The 18,177-nt window shown below is 30.3% G+C and overlaps 1 protein-coding gene across 2 annotated transcripts in view; it reads left to right on the top strand.

The window, feature by feature from the left end:
* Positions 1-18,177, top strand: part of DENND1B (DENN domain containing 1B) — a 311,786-nt gene that overhangs the window by 205,581 nt on the left and 88,028 nt on the right. For both annotated transcript variants that reach the window (XM_023501849.2, XM_003767552.4), the window contains exons 10-11: positions 7,807-7,907; positions 17,185-17,230. In XM_023501849.2, the coding sequence (XP_023357617.1) occupies positions 7,807-7,907; positions 17,185-17,230 (147 nt within the window). The remainder of the gene's footprint in view (positions 1-7,806; positions 7,908-17,184; positions 17,231-18,177) is intronic.

The following is an 18,177-nucleotide window of genomic DNA, read 5'->3' as shown; positions in this document are numbered from 1 at the left end:
ATAGAAATATAGAATAAAATCTAGATAAATTGGTAGATAGAAAAAGGTCAAATAATGGACATTGAAAGTAAAAACTATTGTAATCATAAGAGTCCTTTGATATTTTGATAAGAAATATTTTGGAAATAAATTTTAGGATTGATTGGATGGTGGAATGCAGGAGGAACTAGTAAATCAGCAAGTATGAAAACTCAGAGAATTGTAGAATTGAAGAGATAGTGCATACTTAGATAATTTTGAGGAGGAATCAATAAAATCAATACTAGTTGTTAATTTAGTACAGTGAAGGCAAATGAGAAAATAGAAAAAATTTTGGTCTGTAAAATATATGGAGACATAGAAACAGAGAAAATTAAAGAGTTATATAAATATATTAAAAGGCAAAGTTAATCAATAGTGACTTATTTTCATTTACAATAAAACTTCTCAAAATACTCTTTTGAGAAAAAAATAAAATGTGTCATACTTTAAAAGTTTTGAATTATTTTGCAATAATAATGTGGTAGTTTTGTAGTTTTCTTTTTTGATTTCTTATTCTTCATGTCCTTTAATATGAGTGCATATTAAATGTTTATTTTTAAACCAGATGGTTATCACTTTTCCATCTGAAGCAGTTTATTCTTTATAGTTGCAAGTTTTTTTAGTACTCATATTTTTCATTTGTGTGTTAGATAAAGTGCTACATCTAAACGATGCATCATTGAGCTTTACATATATAACACATCCTTACAGGATAAAAATTTGCTCAGTCACACATGTTGAAGTCAGTGGGATTTCTGCATGATTAACTGAAGATAAAGTTTGGCAAGAGGTTACTAATATTAAAAGTAACACTAATTATACTTTTTATATTGGTGGAAATATGAAATCTCTGATTACTTTGTATGCTGATTAATATTTTGATAGTGTTTTCATAGCAAGTGTTGCTCAATAGCATCTGTTTTTCTTACCACCTTCTATTATACAAGAATCTGATCCTCAGTGTATACTTTTCTATTTACGTGAAATGGAGACACTTTTTATTTAGCTCAAAAATATTATAATGCCTGCAGATCAGTTTTTTTCAGTATGAAGGACACACTAGATTTTATTTCCTAAAGAGCAGAGTGATTGTTTGAATTATATCATAAAGGCATACACAAATTTAGGCTACCTTTGTAGAATGTTTGTTTAGTTTTTTTTTTTTTTTTTTTTTTTTAAAGATTTAGTCTTTATTTTATGTCTACTCTGTGGGAATCCTAATGAAACTGCAAATTTTAGGGCTAAGCAAAAGTTTTGTGAGCGAAGGAGCTTTTCATAGAGTTCCATTTCATTGTACAATGACCATCTTTTGATGTATGAGAACATTAATGCTAGTGTATTCTCAAAGTAAGATATTTCGTTTACTTTTGGTCATAGAATAAAAGACATTAATACATCTATTAGTTATAAAGGTTTATGTTTTTAATGTTCACAATTGCTGCTATAAGAGGTAGGATCCTTAAATACTAATCATTTTAGAATTTTAAGGTTTTTGCTTATCAGTTCTATCAGAATAAAATTCCTACATTAGATCTTATAAAATTGTTTACCGTGTATCTTGCAATTTAGGACTCAGATTCCCTTTCCAAATTGTTGTTGCTTTTTTCTCTTTCTCTATTGTATTTGATAGAGTTGTCCAGCTTCTTTTTCATGATAGGAATCATTAGGAAGAGTCTCTGTAGAAAGTTTTGCTTCACAATCATCTCTTTTTCAATGTATTTTTCCATTTATTGAGTATTACTTCTAGCTGTCATATATGTATAGAAAGGGTTCATTTTTATAAACCATTTCCCCAATGATAGTAAAGAAATTAGTTCTCACAAACCTAACTTAGCTTTACATATTCTTATACTTAATCCTTTCACAAATGCTTCCTTTTTTTCTAGTTTCCCTTTATTTGGTATCCTATAATTTGTACTAAAGACCATTCTCTTTTCTTTCATGAAAAAACATGGTTACAGTGAAAAGAATACAGCACTAAGAGTCAGGAGACTTAACTTTTAGTTTGCTATAAATTATGTATGTAGTCTTAGAAAACTGAAAATTACTCTAGGCCTCATTTTTGTTATCTGTTTTTAAAAAAATGGGATGGTGGGGGAGATAACAGTAGCAATCTCCTGGGATTGTGTGAGGATAAAATAGGTTAATATTTTTGAAGCACTTTGCAAATCTTAAAGTGTTTTATAAACAATGATGATGGTGATGATAATGCATTTACTGTATGGTAGCCAAGTGTCAATTGGGAATATGATAGCGGCCACAGTAATCATAAATATATTTATATAATGCTTTATGGTGTGTGGAGTATTTTGTATAAATCATCTCATTTTATTTTCAAAACAACCCTGGGAAGTAGATGCTATGACTACTGTAGATGAAGAAATGGAGTTAGAAATCAAATGACTTGTCCAGGATCACACTGTAAACGTATGAGGCAGGATTTTAGCACAGTTCTTACTCACTCCAAGACCATTGTCAGCTGATGCCACTAAGTTTTAGATTGTAGATAATAGTGATAACAACCATAATGATAGCAGCTAGCATTTGCTTAGTGTTTTAAGTGTGAGAATAGATGCTATGTGGAATTGGCTTGGTTTAGAGTTAGTTTATTGGATCTAACATATTCTTACTAATATTAATTTATATATATATATGTATGTAATTTCATCTCTTTTTAAAATTCAGTAAATAATTATCACATACCTACTATGTGCCAGGAAGTAGAAACACAAATAAGAAACAGAATGATAATTCCTACCCTCAAGGAGGTTATGATCCTTTTTTCTCTTTTTTTTAATAAAAGTTTTTTTTTTAAATTTTCAAAACATGGAAGGATAATTTTTCAACCTTGACCGTTGAAAAAAACCTTGTCTTCCATTTTTCACCCCCTTCCCTCCATCTCCCCCACCCAATGGCAAGTAATCCAACATATGTTTAACATGGTAAAAATATATGTTAAATCAAATATAGGCATGCATATTTATATAATTATCTTGCTGCACAAAAACAAAATCAGATCAAAAAGGAAAAAAAAATGAGAAAGGAAATAAAATTCAAGCAAACCACAAGAAAAAGAGTCAAAATTTTATGTTGTGATCCACCCTCAAGTTCCCACAATTCTCTCTCTGTGTGTAGATGGCTCTCTTTATCACAAGATCATTGGAACTGGTCTTTATCACCTCATTGTTGAAAATAACCATGTCCATCAGAATCGATCATCATATAATTTTGTTGTTGCTCTGTACAATGATCTCCTGGTTCTGCTCATTTCATTCAGCATCAATTCATATAAGTCTCCCTAGGCCTCTCTGGAAATCATCCTGCTGATCATTTCTTTTGGAACAATAATATCCCATAGCATTCATATACCATAACTTATTCAGCCATTCTCCAACTTATGGGCATCCATTCAGTTTCCAGTTTCTTGCCACTACAAAGAAGGCCTCCAAAAATATTTTTTCACATATGGATCCCCTTCCCTACTTTATGATCTCTTTTAGTTATGACCAACAGAAACACTGCTGGATCAAAGGATATGCACAGTCTGATAGCCCTTTGGGTATAGTTCCAAATTGCTCAAGGAAGTTACAATCTAATGGGGGAAAACTTATAAAAGGCAAAGTAAAAAAAAGGGAAGAGGGGAAACCAGGAAGTCCCCACTGCAAGGGCATGATCTTCATGGAATTAAAAACCAAGTGAATAGAAGAAATAACACACAGGATTGTTTCAGAAAAGCTTGAGAAGACTTACATGAGCTTATGCAAAGCGAAGTGAGCAGAAGCAGGAGAACATTATACACAATTAACAGAAATATTGTTCAATGAAGAATTGTGAATGACTTGCCTGTTCTCAGCAATATGGTGATTCAAGACAATCTCAAAGGACTAATGATGAAGTATATTATTCACCTCCAGAGAAAGAACTGATATTGATTGGATACAGAATAAAGTATGCTTTTTTTTACTTTGGGATTTTTTTTTAATTTTTTGAGTTTTTTTGTACAAAATATGGAAGTTTTACATGATTTAACATGTCTAACCTATGTCTGCTTATCATTTCAGGGAAGGGAAGAGAAAAGAAAGAGGGAGGGAGTGATGGAATTTGGAGTTGGAAAATTTTAAATAGATAAGTTTTTTTTTTTTAAACAGAGTGTGAAATGGAGAGTTACTTAGGAAGTTCTGAGCCCTCTAATAAAGGCAGATGTTTGGGAATTTTTTGAATCCTCCAATGAGAGAGAAAAAAGCATCTAAGGGGCCAGGAAGTTGAATTACTCTGCATGGTGATGAGATTTCAGGTTGCCAGAGTTCCCATGATTTTTGTGGAATTAAAACACAGTAAAGCTGCTCATGGTATCTATGAAAGTTCCCTCCAACAATAAAGATCACTGCTTATTGACCACAGTTTTTCTATTCATAACATCCTGCAGGCTTTTCTTTATTTCTTCTGATATCAATATAATACTAGTATCACTGGCTGTTCTCTTATTCTTTGTCATGTGAACAGTTTATCTTTTCTTCTATTATACATTTCCTTGATGTATTTTATTACTTTTTTTTCTTTGAAGTTTTACATTGATTGTACATTGAACCTCTTTATTGCCTTCAGTATGTTATTAATTTTTAAGTTTTAGACATTGTTTTGCTGTGTGCAGTACAGCAACGCTGGTATGATGTTGGTATTAAAAGAGGTGCCTTTGTTTGCTGGAGCAGCTTGGAGGTCATTAAAAGAACTATGTAATTTTCTGAAGGCATTTTAATCTGCTTTTATCTTATTTACTTCAGAACCCAACTTTTCTTTTTTTCCTTGATTTTTTAACTTGTTTGTATTTTCTATACTAATATTAAAGATATAATCCAAATTCATATAGTTTTTTAAAAATTTATTTTAAAACTTAAAAGTTTATTAAAATTTAAAATATTATATAGTTATTTAAAAATTTAAAAAGTGCTTTTTGCAAAACAAACCCAATTATAAAACAATGATACTTTTTTACATATGTAAATTGTGAAATACTTCACGATTATGGACTATATTTCTAAAGTATGCAAAGCTGTTTTTCCATTTGCATTAATTTCTCAGAAATACTTGGTAAATGACAATGAATATAACCAGACGAATGGAGACTTCTGTGAAAAATGTTGATTATTAAGAGCCTTTTTAACAGATGTGTGACTTCTGTAATTTCAGATCCCTAAACAAATTGATAGTAAATATTTGACATGTTTAAAAAGTACTCTAGGGTAAATTTTCAGAGGAGAATTTTTAAGTAAGTATCCCCTTGAGAATAATTTATATGTCCTAGTTTCCTAAGGTCAGAAAAATCCCTCCTGAACAGTTAAATGAATACTTGAAATAAGCTTTGTTGTTTTTATTACAATGGTAATACCCAAATTAATATTTCCTTTAACTAGTATTTCATTTTATTTGTAAGGCTTCTTTCCGATTCTAACAAGATGCTTGCCATAATAATTTTTTCCCCTTAGTCATTCATAGAGTCATCAACAAAGCAAGTGGGTTTGGCAGTTATTTAGGTAGGTGTGTGAAAATTAAGTGTTTGCCAAACATTCAACCGGATATTGAGAATAATTTTCTTGGTTCTTAGCCATACTTATGTTGGTTAAAGGAATAGTAGGATATGATGAGTGAAAATATAAAACTATATTTTAGGATGTGTATTGATTAATGGGGATAATTCTATGATAATGCTAGCAATGTGAATGTAACTTCATGTAGCCTTTTTTTTGTGTGTGTCTTTGTTATAAAAAAGAGTGAAAATCATAAGATATATAATTTGGAATTAGTGGCTAGTATATTTCTCTTTCTTTAAAATATAAGTATAGATTGTGGCAATATCTGAATAATGTTCAATACAGGGATAAGTACTTTTACTACAGTGGTTAGCAAATATGTATTTTTCATAAAAATATGAAGTTAATGTAGATTAGAAAATCGAATTTTTCCTTATTACTATGCTTTCTAAAGAATACCTATTTTTAACAACTCACTTTGTAAAAATTAGGAAAGATAGGGCCCTTTAGAAGTTAGGCTAATCTTTTCAGAATAACAACTCAGTACAGTGATTGGACAAGATAATCTAAACAACAAAAAGCATTTAGTTTAGCTTCAAGATATGCCTAATTTTAGAGAGAGAACTTAAATAATATATAATTTTGCACAGTGAATCAGAAATAGAAGTCCAGAATCACAGCTAATCCTCTGACTTTTCTCTACTTCAAGTGGAGAGAACATAAATAATTTCATGATCTATAATACTCACACACAAGTATTTGAATGCCTCCTAGTGGTGCTTTCTCTAATTATAATGGTATTTTTAAAGAGAATTCTTGATAAAGGAATATACTGGGTTAAACTGCTAAAACTTCTGAATACTGTGGCACAAATTACTAGAAGCATTGATAATATTATTGGCAGGTCATATTAAAATAAAAATATATTGTTAGAGATGCTGAAAAAAGAATTCAAAATTAAGTCAGTATATATTCTAGATAGTGAGTTACATTATAAAAATATTACTTCTTATGTATTCATTTAACAAATGACTCACTAAATATTTTATACTTGAACCAAAAATTATTAGTCATATCTTTGATTCCTTTATATGTGCAAGGTAGTTTTAAATTTTAATGTATTAAACTTTATTGACCTCTTTGTAGTAATGACAGTCCTATTCTAAAATATCAGATCTTAAGTAATTGAATCTGAAAAATAGGTGTAGTTAATACTTTATAAAATTCTATGTTTCATTTTATATAAATAAAATAGTTTGACTAAATAGGCTTAACATTCTAAACCTAGCATAACTAAATAATGGGGAATTATTGAATTAATCATTTCATGACATACTTACAAATAATAATATATAGGGAGACAAGCCTCATTTACAATTGAAATTAAAGCAATTTTTGAAAATTGTGATGATAATCTAAATATAAGACAGTGAGGAGATACTCTTTTGTTAAGTATTCAAACACAATTAATGGCTTGCTACACAAAAAAACAATAATTAAAATGCCATTTACCTTTAGAGTAGGGGCAATATAATTGCAGCTGTTGTGACATAAAAATAGAATGCAAAATGTTAATCTGAAATGAACAGTTTAAATATGAAATTATGATATACTTGGCTTCCTGTAGTATAGCTGTCAAGCTTGGGCAGTTTGCTGGTCAATAGTGACATTCTCTGTGTCAGTGAACAGAGTCTCTTGATACCATAACCTGCAGTTCACACATTACTGAAGCTCCAACTGTCGAACAATCAAGTCCCTTGGTATTATTGCAGCTTCCAGACTCTCCTGACTGGCTCATGTTTCATTCTTTGGCAATTTGCCCTAATGATATCCCTCAGGAGCTTTCAGACTTTCTTCTTTTCCATATTTAATCGTGCTATATTAATCTGAGTGATGAGCAAACTGTGATGCACACATTTTATTTTTTGATTATTTTTACTAAGATACTCTTCCAAATATTAATTTTATTTGTCATTAAAAATTTTGCCCATAATTACATATTTTAAGTAGGCAAAGCTGCCCAAGATTTATTAGAAAATTGATTATTTTCATTTTTAGTGTATCTAAAATGCATATTGTCCTTAAATTCGTGATGAAAATATGATTATTTAATTTTTTTGTGAAGTTAACTAATGATGAACATTGCTTCATTTATCATACTTAGTTTTATAATTGTTAATAATAATGGAAAACTTTGAGCTTGATGTTTTAATTTTAAAACAAGTTATTAATTTTCATCCTTTAAATTTTTTTTTAGTTAACTGCTTGCCTTCATGGATCAACTACACTATTATATCCAATGTACTGGCAACATATTTATATCCCAGTGCTTCCACCACATCTACTGGACTATTGCTGGTAAGTTAGGTGATATAATGTATCTTTATATCTTCTACTTACTAAAACTCTACAATTCTCTTGTTTTATATTTTTGAGTATGCATTGTGTTTATAAAAGGTTTGTTAATAATGTATATTTTTGAATATCTCAGATATTTGTAGATTATGTATTCCTATGCATTATATACATTGTTTGTTAATGTAGTATACTTAGAAAAAAGAAGGCTTAGGCATTTAATTTTACGTATATAAAAGATTGTTTCCCTACCAGAGGATAGTTATTATTCCCACTGTCTACTCATCAAAGGAGACAAAAAGGTTTTAGGCATAACCTGTGTTTTATAATAACTAGTTCTGGTTGTAGGATACCATTGGAAGACAGTGTGGATGTAACACTAATATGGACCTAACATTGTCTTTATGGTCAACTCAGTCCTAAAGGTGTAGTGGAAAAGATTATTTCCAATTAGGGTTAGCTTCTAGACTGCGGACTTTTAAATAGGTGTTGTGAGTTGGAAGGGTGGAAAGAGAATGGTCTAGGGAATTACACATTACATCATAGGTTTTAGTTTTGCTTGGGACCCTTGAGATATTTTAGTCTAATTCTTTCACTTTTTTATTGAGGAAACTGAGACCCATAAAGGCTAAAATGCTTGTTCAAGTTCTTAGGGCCATAGTTCAACTTTGAAATACCTGGAGATTGCCAGGAATTACAGGAATGATTTCAGGACTATTTTGAACCCATGTTCTCTTACAGTCTTCACCCTAACTATAAAACTGAACATTTATTTTCATAACTTCTTTACTTTTCATAAATATAACTTAAAACTGTACCTGTAGAGTACCTGTACCATAGGAGTCCCCAAGTTGATTTTTTAAACCATCTTTTAAAATAAATAACATAAATTTACAATTTGCCCTTTTATATTAAAATTATGTTTTTTGGTTAAAAAAGTTAAAAAGAGCAGAGATTTCATTTTTAATTCTGATTGTAATTTTTTAGAAAAGATACTTTAAATCATTTAACTTCTTACATATTAGATCATTTTCTGTTGAATTCATTTCTCTGATTAGTTATATAGTCATCCTCAAAGAAACAGATCATGCCAATGACATAACATTCAGCAGAAATACTTTGCTATCAAAATATATTATAGCCAAACCAGGGTTTAGAGGTTTGACCAGAAGCTTTCCATAGCTGTACCTCCATGAGTACAACATCCTGTAATGGTGCTCAATGACCTACCAATGATGTACTGATTTTTTATCAATGGGAAAAATAGAGGCAGTTGCTAGGGCATTTTTGGCATCTTCTTAGAGTTAGCAGTTGACTGCTGTGTCATAGGTTAACAACTTTGTAAATAGTCATGTAGCTAATTAGTAGTAAAGCCATATCTACAAATTGCTTTATTTTAACTTTTAATTTAGAGCTCTTCTCATTATTTTGTAAGCTTCACAACTGCAAAAATACAAAAATTCTTTTTTTGTAATAAAGAACTTATAAAAATTTTTTATCATTTAAAGAACCTCTTATATTGACTCACCTTTAGTAACTATTACCTTTTCAAAATATGGATTTTTAAAAATATTAAATTTTTAAAAGCATTTTTTACATCATCTGGGTTTTTAAAAACAATCCTGGGAGAATATGACTCTAATAAATGAACAAACTTTAATACTTAGGATAATAAATAACAAGAGCTAACCTCAGTATCAAATTAAATTGTCTACATAAATGCATGCAGGGCCATCTCCAGTTGTCATGCTCTATATCTAGCCACTGGATTTAACTTCTCTGGAAGGGAAAGTGAGACAGGTGATTTTGCATGGCCCTTTCTCACTTAAACGTACCTCACTTGTATGTCATGGCATCATCTCCGTAATGTCATAGTCCTCTTCGAGAACAAAGAACAAACAACAACAATAAAATCCTTAAGACATAAGGTAATATTTCTTTAACTTAAATAATTCATAGAACAGAACTTAGATAATTTATAGCACAGAAAAATCATTACTGATTGCCTTCCTCTAAATAAAGATAATTTGAGAATTCTGTGTCTTTCCTAACACTACTACCTTTTTCTGTCATAATTGATTATTTTAAGATGTGTTATTAGTAAACTTGTTTTTCCTGTCACTGATGACCATGAAAGGCAGCACTGGATTTATTACCAACCTTTGAATCTTACTACCATTCCATACTTTCTTACTTGAAGTCACCTAGAATAACGATGATGATGATAATGATAGCAGCTAACATTTATATAGCATCTATTATGTGCCAGGTACTGTGTTAAGCACTTTATATCTCATTTGATTCGCACAAAAACTCTGGGAGGTAGGTGCTATTAGTATTCCCGTTTTACAGATGAGGAAATTTAGACAAATAGAGAGATTAAGTAGGGTCACAAATCTTCAGTGAGCGTTGAAGTTTCATTTGAACTTAGATCTTCCTCACCTCAGGTCTGGGGCTTTATCCACTAAAGTATCTGGCTGCTTAGCATAGAATCATTTCAAACACTGACTTCATGTCACATGGCTTTCCACATTGGGGGCAAAGAAAAACAATCTGAACTTTGGGATATCATTGAATCCAGCCATAGCCCTGGAGTAGATATATTTATGTCCAGGATTTTGGTAATAGTCCATGCTCTAACCTATCTAAGAGTTTGGTTTAGTATATTTTCTTAACAATTTTTTTGTTTTAATTAGCTAAAATCTGTCTTTTCAGCTTCCTCACCCCTCAAAAACACAAGAAAAACAAAATCAATTACAAATATATAGTCAATTAAAATAAATTCCCTCAGTGGTCATGTCCAAAAATTTAAATTATTCTGCACTGTGAATCCTTCCCCTCTATGAGGAGAGTAGGTGTGGTGTTCCATCATGTGTCCTCTGGAATTCTGGTGGGTCATTACTCTGTTAAGAATTTAGCACAATATTATTCAATTTCATTCATTTGACTTGTTCATTCATTTCCCAATTTAAGGATACTTCTCAGATTCTCATTCTTTGCCAATACAAAAACAAACAAACAAAAAACCAGCCCAACTATAAATTTATTTGTATTTTTATTGTGTGTTGTAACATCCAGAGTTTGTTTTGCTTAAGTCTCACTTTTCCCATAATCTAGTCTCCTTCTAATTTCCATTACCCTCTTTTCCCTTTTGCTCTTATCTTCCTTGGAGGGGAAATACATATATGTACTTGAGTGTATATGTGTGCATGGATATACATACATATACATAAGTACCTAGACTTCATGACCATAGATGGATTAACTTCTCAAAGGTTTAATTTTGTAATTGCTAAATTAGAGGAATGGGAGTATAATCCTTGCACCCACATTGCAATATGGTTGTATGGATTAAATGAAAATGTGGTATCATATATAATCTTTGATTATTTTTAGATGAACCCTTTTGTATCACACACCTATATTTGACCTACTACTCTTGAAGACATGAAAAATATTTTTCACGTACCCATTTCAGAAACTTTCTAATTATTACACTAAATTTTATATCCCACTTTATTTTATCTGATTCTGTTTAGTCTTAATAAACTTCCTGTGTATTAATTTTTGGGGAGCAAGGCAATTGGGATTAAATGACTTGCCTAGGATTATACAGCTAGGAAGTGTTAAGTGTCTAAGACTGGATTTGAACTGAGTTCCTCCTGATTCCAGGGCCAGTGCTCTATCCGCTGCACCATTTAGCTGTCCCTTTACTGTATATTAATGATCAAGCTCTTATATATTGGTTATTCTTACTTAGTATATGAACTTGAACTCCCTCTCAACTCCTTAAGCCTACTGCTGTTAATTCCCTGCTTGTGACATAGCAATCCTTCATTCATTAAGTTTTCCCTTTTCTCAGGACTTTTTAGGCCACAAGTTTCAATCTATCAAAAACCAGTAACATGTAAATTGCTAAGTCCCTGTTTTTTCTCAGAAATTGCCTATTAAACTGATATAACTTGTGATTAATAACCTTGGTGCTGGCCAGTCAGGTGAGATTTACTTTTGCTATACCAAATTGATGTCACTGGCTATTTTTTGAGTTTCTCAGTATGTCTGTAAAAGAGGTATCTTGTTTCAGTTGTATCCTTAGACTGAGGAGCCTCATTTATTGGCAATTGCTAGCTTTGCTAATGAATTAACCCTACTCAGAACATTGTTGCCTCAGTTTCTCTTATTCACAGTTTTTTTCAACATTAAAAAAATCTTATTATGTCAGCATAAGTATTCTTTGCAGTTCTTCTAATTTGATCAGAACCTTCCTGCAATTTCTTTGGTAATTCTACTCCAAAATATCTTTTCTTCAGATCTCTGAGGTATTTTAGCATATAAAGTGATGGTGCCATCTTGAGGCTATTCCTAGTAGCCATCATCCCATTTTATCAGTAGAAAATTATTTTCCCCACAGGTGTAGGAAAAATATGAGCAGCACCCTTCTTCCAATGACAAATTCTTTTAGAATGGCAGTTCTCTAAGTCAGTGAGTATTTTGAGATATTATTTAACTATTTTTGCCATACTAAAGGCTACCTGTTCTTTGGAGATAATGTGGCTCCAGGAAATTAGAGAATTGACCCTATATACAATATTTAACTAATTATTCTTATGGAAATAATCATTTGCTATCCTACCCTACATAATTCTGTTTGGACTATGCTATGGCCATCCAACTGGTTGCCCTCCATCCACATAGAGATAAACTAATCTCCATTATTCAGCGTTTATATACAGTTTAAAAAATAATAAATTGATGTTATTATAATCCATATCAAAAAATAGACTTTTGATGGATTGTATTTTATGTGGGTGGCCTGCTTTTAAGAATCTATCTTCCTAAACAAAAAATATACTCCACTCAATTTTGCTATTCACATAGTAATTATATTTGAATAAAGATTAATTGCTACCCCCCAAAAAACCCTACCAACCATCTTCAAAAAGCAGTCACATAATGCCTTCTGTATCTAATCTTGGCAAATAACTTCATTGAAAGAAAAGTGCAGGACAGTTTTGCATATTTATGATAAAGCATCTGTTTTACCAAGGATATCCTTCTGACTTATTAACACTATAATCTAATTAGGAAATTCCAGCTAGGGTTGCAAAATTACTTTTTATGCGATTTAGTCAATTTCACATTAGGATGTACACAGTCCTCTTTTCGTGAGAAAGAAATAATTATTTTTCAATTAACTTTATGTTCTGAAAAACATGGTAATTATTTTAAAAAATGATGTTCTAGATTAATTATGGTTATAGTACTAATATGCATATGTTTTGAATTTTGTGAGAAATTAGTGAAGAAAAAACATGTAGAGACACCCAGTAATTTCATTATTGACATTTTCATGATATTTTCCTTTAATAGATTTAGTTTTCAGAGGCTTATGAACTATTCAGGTGGTCCCTGTTGATTTTTTTTTACATTGACAAATTCTTAGACTTTTATTGTTAATACTCTCAAGAGATACAAAATTTCTAATAAAGTTCAGTTTCTTAAAATAAGGTTTTGCTAAGTAAAATCATTTTAAAAATATTGTACTTTAATAGTAGGTACTTAATATTTATTGGACTGCTTAGTATTGCTGTGGACAAATATGCTATAAATTCTGGTAGTAATTGTTTATATCTCAAAGTTGTCAATAAGGATGCATGTCTTGTAAGTCAAAGCTAATAAATGTTGCATTTGTAAAAGTTGAAGCATAAAAAATGTGCTGTTAGCACCTTTAGGCTTAATGTTTTAAGAGGAAGTGAATATATACCTACATAGGCATTTATGAGAAATCTCATTTATATATTATCTTACAACTTACAAAGTTTTTTGGCATTCATTTGACATTCACTACATTAAAATGACTTAGAAAGTGTGTATATTATCATTCCCTATTTTATTGATGGAGAAACTTAGATTGAGAAGGTAATAACTTTTCCAAGGCTACATAGTAAAAACTGAAACAGGGATTTAAATCCAGATCTTTTGGCTCTGTGACTAATTTTCTTCTCATTACTACATGGTTTGTATAAAATTAAAATATTTGAATTTTCACAAAGATACTGGGATTAGATTATTGATGTTGATGGTGACTAGTTACTAGTTTCTAGAACCCAGGACTGTAGAATTTCAGAGTTTCTTACATAGCAGAGTATTTGCTTATTTAATCTGCAATAGTTCTATTTATTGTCTTTAAAATTACTAGTTAAGAGACTTTTTTTTTCTAACATTTCTCCAATCTAGGAAGCTAAAATGAAAAAAAAATACTGTTTTTATAATCAAATAAGCTTGCTTCTGAATCCTTGTAGTCTAGTCTTCATGATTTTCGGCAAGTCATTTGACTTAAACCCAAACTCCTTATGTAATATGGAAATGATACTATTTGTAGAATGAAAAGCCTTTTATGGAAGATGCTGTCTTGTATAATATTTTTTCTTGTATTTAATATTTTTGTCCTAATATTTAATATAGTTCCTGGCATAGAAGGTGCTTAATAGGTCCTTGTTGATTATGCTATTCTAGTCCTTGGTTTATATCTAGAAAGTACTTTGTAAACTAATATTTGTTATTCAGTTATTATTGAATCCTTTTTGTGACCCCATTTGGGATTTTCTTGGCAAAGATACTGGAATGGTTTATCATTTCATTCTCCAGTTTATTTTACAGATGAGAATCTAAGGCAAATAGAATTAAGTAATTTGCCCACAGTTACATAGCTACTAAAGTGTGTCTGAGGTCAGTTTTGAACTCAGGAAGATGAGTTTTTCTAACTCCAGGTCTGACACTCTATCCACTGTGCCACTTAGCTGCCTTAATAATTAGGTTAATTAAATGCAAGTTAATATTGTTATTATTATTGACTAAATTTTTTCAACTCAATTCAGTTTTTTGTGATGTTTCATACTTCTATATTTAAATTAGACAATGAGAATAATTGATTTCTTGTGTCAGCAAATTCAGTTCAGTACTCATTAGATGTTGATAACAGTATGCTAGACACTTGGAATTAAAAATACAAAGACAAAACAGTCTCTGCTTTCAGGAGCATACATTCTCCTGTAAATATATGAAACCTATTTAGACAAAAATACACAGAGAATATTTAATAGTGTTGACAGCATTCTTTATTAATTTGTTTGGTGAGGTTATTAATCTCACAAGAAAATGTGGCACTTTCCTGGTATATGTAGAATAATATATGCTTTTCATCTTTTCCATATTTTTTTAAGCAGTGAGGAGAAAGTAGTAATGTTTTGAGTCATTGAAGATCATGGAATTTTGCCTATCTTGCTTTGTGCTTCTAAATGTGGTTCTAGAAAGTAAAAAAAAATGCTTATGTATTATTCTTAATTCTCTTTCCTGTACAGTTCCTGATAGAATATTAATTGTAGAACCTAAATTAGAAAGATTACCAGTTATTCCTATTTAAAGCAGAAGGCGATTGATACACATTCATAACCTATTATTCTGAGCTGGATTTAGAGTATTCCATTACAGCACCATCAAGAATGTCACTAATAACATGGGGTTCTTCAACTAACACATATATTTCCTGTTTCTTTCCTCTCTCTCTTTCCTTCTTTCTTTCCCTCAAATTTTTTTTCATCATTTTCATTTCCCATCTATCCCTTTTCTTTTCCCTTCCTGAAAAGCAGCTCTTTATAGCAAAGAATTAAAAAAAAAAGTAGAAGGAAAACTTCTAGGCAATTGCATATTGAAAATGTTTACTATTATATCTAGTATTCCACACCCTTGATCCCTTCTGCAAAAAAGAAATCCTCAAGTTTCAAGGATATTATTATAACCAAGGAAAAGATCCTAAACATTTATGTATGCTAAATTGTCTTTTTTCATGAAAATTACAGGGGAAAAGCAAAAATAAGATTGATCGAGGCAATTTAGAAAATTTAGTTCAGTACTAAAAATTTCCAGTTTTTTTTACTCTAATCCACAGATTAGAGATGTGAGTTCTTTTTCCAGAAGTTTTTCTTTAGATTGCTTCATCAACTAACATTTATTAAGAGCTTAATTATGTGCTAGGCACCATGCTAACATAAGAATATAAAAAAAGACAAAAAACTGTCTCTGCCCTCAAGTGGTTGGAGTGTAATCCAAGAGGAGAAAGTTCTAACAATTGAAATATGGAGTAAAGACCTGCAGAAAACAGGCTTGATAAAGTTTGGAAAGCTACCTTATTTTAACAATTAAAAAAGTATTTTAGAAATGATTGTGGAAATTGTTTGAGAAAAGGAAAACTCCATTTCCCACCCCATTTTGAATGAAGGTTATCACTAAACAGGATTCAAAAATTCTTTAAAATATAGTTGTAATTATTTTTTATTAATAAGAATTATGTGCATTTGTTATAGTCCATGTGTAAAAACCTATCCATTCTCAATGTGTATAATGTATTGTTTGTATATAATATAATATACACACTTTATATAATTATTTTTAAAATGTAAAGTCAAAAGCTTCAATTTTGTATTTCATACTAAATATTGATGCTTTTGATTTAAGACAAATCATTTAAAAAATCTGAATGATTTTTCACTGCAAAAATCACATTGATATTAAGAAGAAACCTGAGAAAAATAATTTACAGGTTATAAAGTAGAAAAAAAGAAGAGTAGCACAAATGAAATATTAACAACAGAGAGATCAATGGAAACAAATAAACTATGGTTCTGTTACCTTATTGGAACAGACAACTTTTTTTAGCAGGGCAGATTATTATGTAAACATATGCTTCTCTCATCCCCACTTCTCCTGAAGTACTTTGTTAACTAAAAAGTTCTACATAAACGTAAAATATGATTAATAAATATGCTTAGTTTAAAAATATGTTCTATACTCTTAAAACATAGTTTATCTATGGATTTAGAATTGTTTAAACAAAAAGGTAGTCAAAAAATGACAGTTGTCAATTAATTTGACTATGATAATGTGCATTGTACAGAAAATTATTTTTGGACCAGGGTAATGGACATTTTATAGAAATTGATTCAACTCAGGCTATGGCCTTTTGACCATATTTTCAGTCAATTTTTTTTCACAATGGAATGCTTACTCTTCTTTTAAGTGTTTTTATTTGTTTTCTGAAAATATTAATTTAATGAATCCTAGTTAATAGAATTTGACTTGGTTGTATTGACATTTCAAAATGTTTTTGATTATTTGTAAAAACTGATATAAAGGAGCATTTTAATAAATGTTTCTACAATTTCTTAATTATTTAAACTAGTTTGAGTTTTAATATGGTGCATATGTGTATATTCCAATTTAGTGCCCCAATGCCATACCTGATTGGAGTTCACTCCAGCCTCATAGAGGTAAGTATTTTTTTTCAGACTTAAACTAAATCATAAAAATTGTAGTCATAATGATTTTATTTTCTTGAAAAAAAATTCAATTACTTTTTGAAATAATTTCAGTCCTGTATTTGGAGTATCTGCATAATAATTTTTGTGATGTTGTTCCAGTACTGTTATTTAATATGACAATTACTACTTTTCAAGATCAGAAGCACATGAATATTAGAATATCCTGTATAAAAGTTATATGATTTGAAATTTTGAATTTTTTCATCTTTACTGAAATCAATTTTAGGATTTTATTGTTTCTTCAAAGTGATTATATCTTTTATAACTTATTTTTGAATTGATTTTTTTCCTTGTAGAACACATGGTAACCTATGTCTTACTAGCATATTCAATACTTTTTTTACTTTGTGCCCTGTAATGTAATGCTTTTTAGAAATTTACTTTTTGAATACGCATTTTATTATATTTTGTTTTATTATGTTGTTCTGTTGTTTTTCAGTCATGTCCAACTCTTTGGGTCCCATTTGGGGTTTTGACAAAAATACTAAAGTCGTTTACCATTTCCTTCTTCAGCTCATTTTACAGATGAAGAAATTGAGGCAGACAGGATTATGTGATTTGTTCAGTATCACAGAGCTAGCTACTAAGTCCAAGACACCAAATGTGAATTCAGGAAAATGAGTCTTCCTGATTCTAAGTCTGACATGCCTGTGCCACCTAGCTGTTTATTGTTTTATTATACAACTGTGATATTTAAGTGGGAACTTTTCCTGTTGTGTTAATGTGAAGCATTTCAGGGATTATAGTTTTGGCCTATATTTCTTAACACAAAGAACATGAAAATGACAATTGTTTTTTAAGTCAACTGTGTACTGAAATACATAGTATTTTATGTATGATTTAAGTGACTTCTTTCAAGATTAGCATCATAGCAATTTATCACTATGTTCTCTTAT

This window comes from Sarcophilus harrisii, chromosome 4 (assembly GCF_902635505.1).
Source record: "Sarcophilus harrisii chromosome 4, mSarHar1.11, whole genome shotgun sequence".
Lineage (NCBI taxonomy): Eukaryota > Metazoa > Chordata > Mammalia > Dasyuromorphia > Dasyuridae > Sarcophilus > Sarcophilus harrisii.
This window is presented reverse-complemented; position numbering and strand designations above follow the sequence as displayed.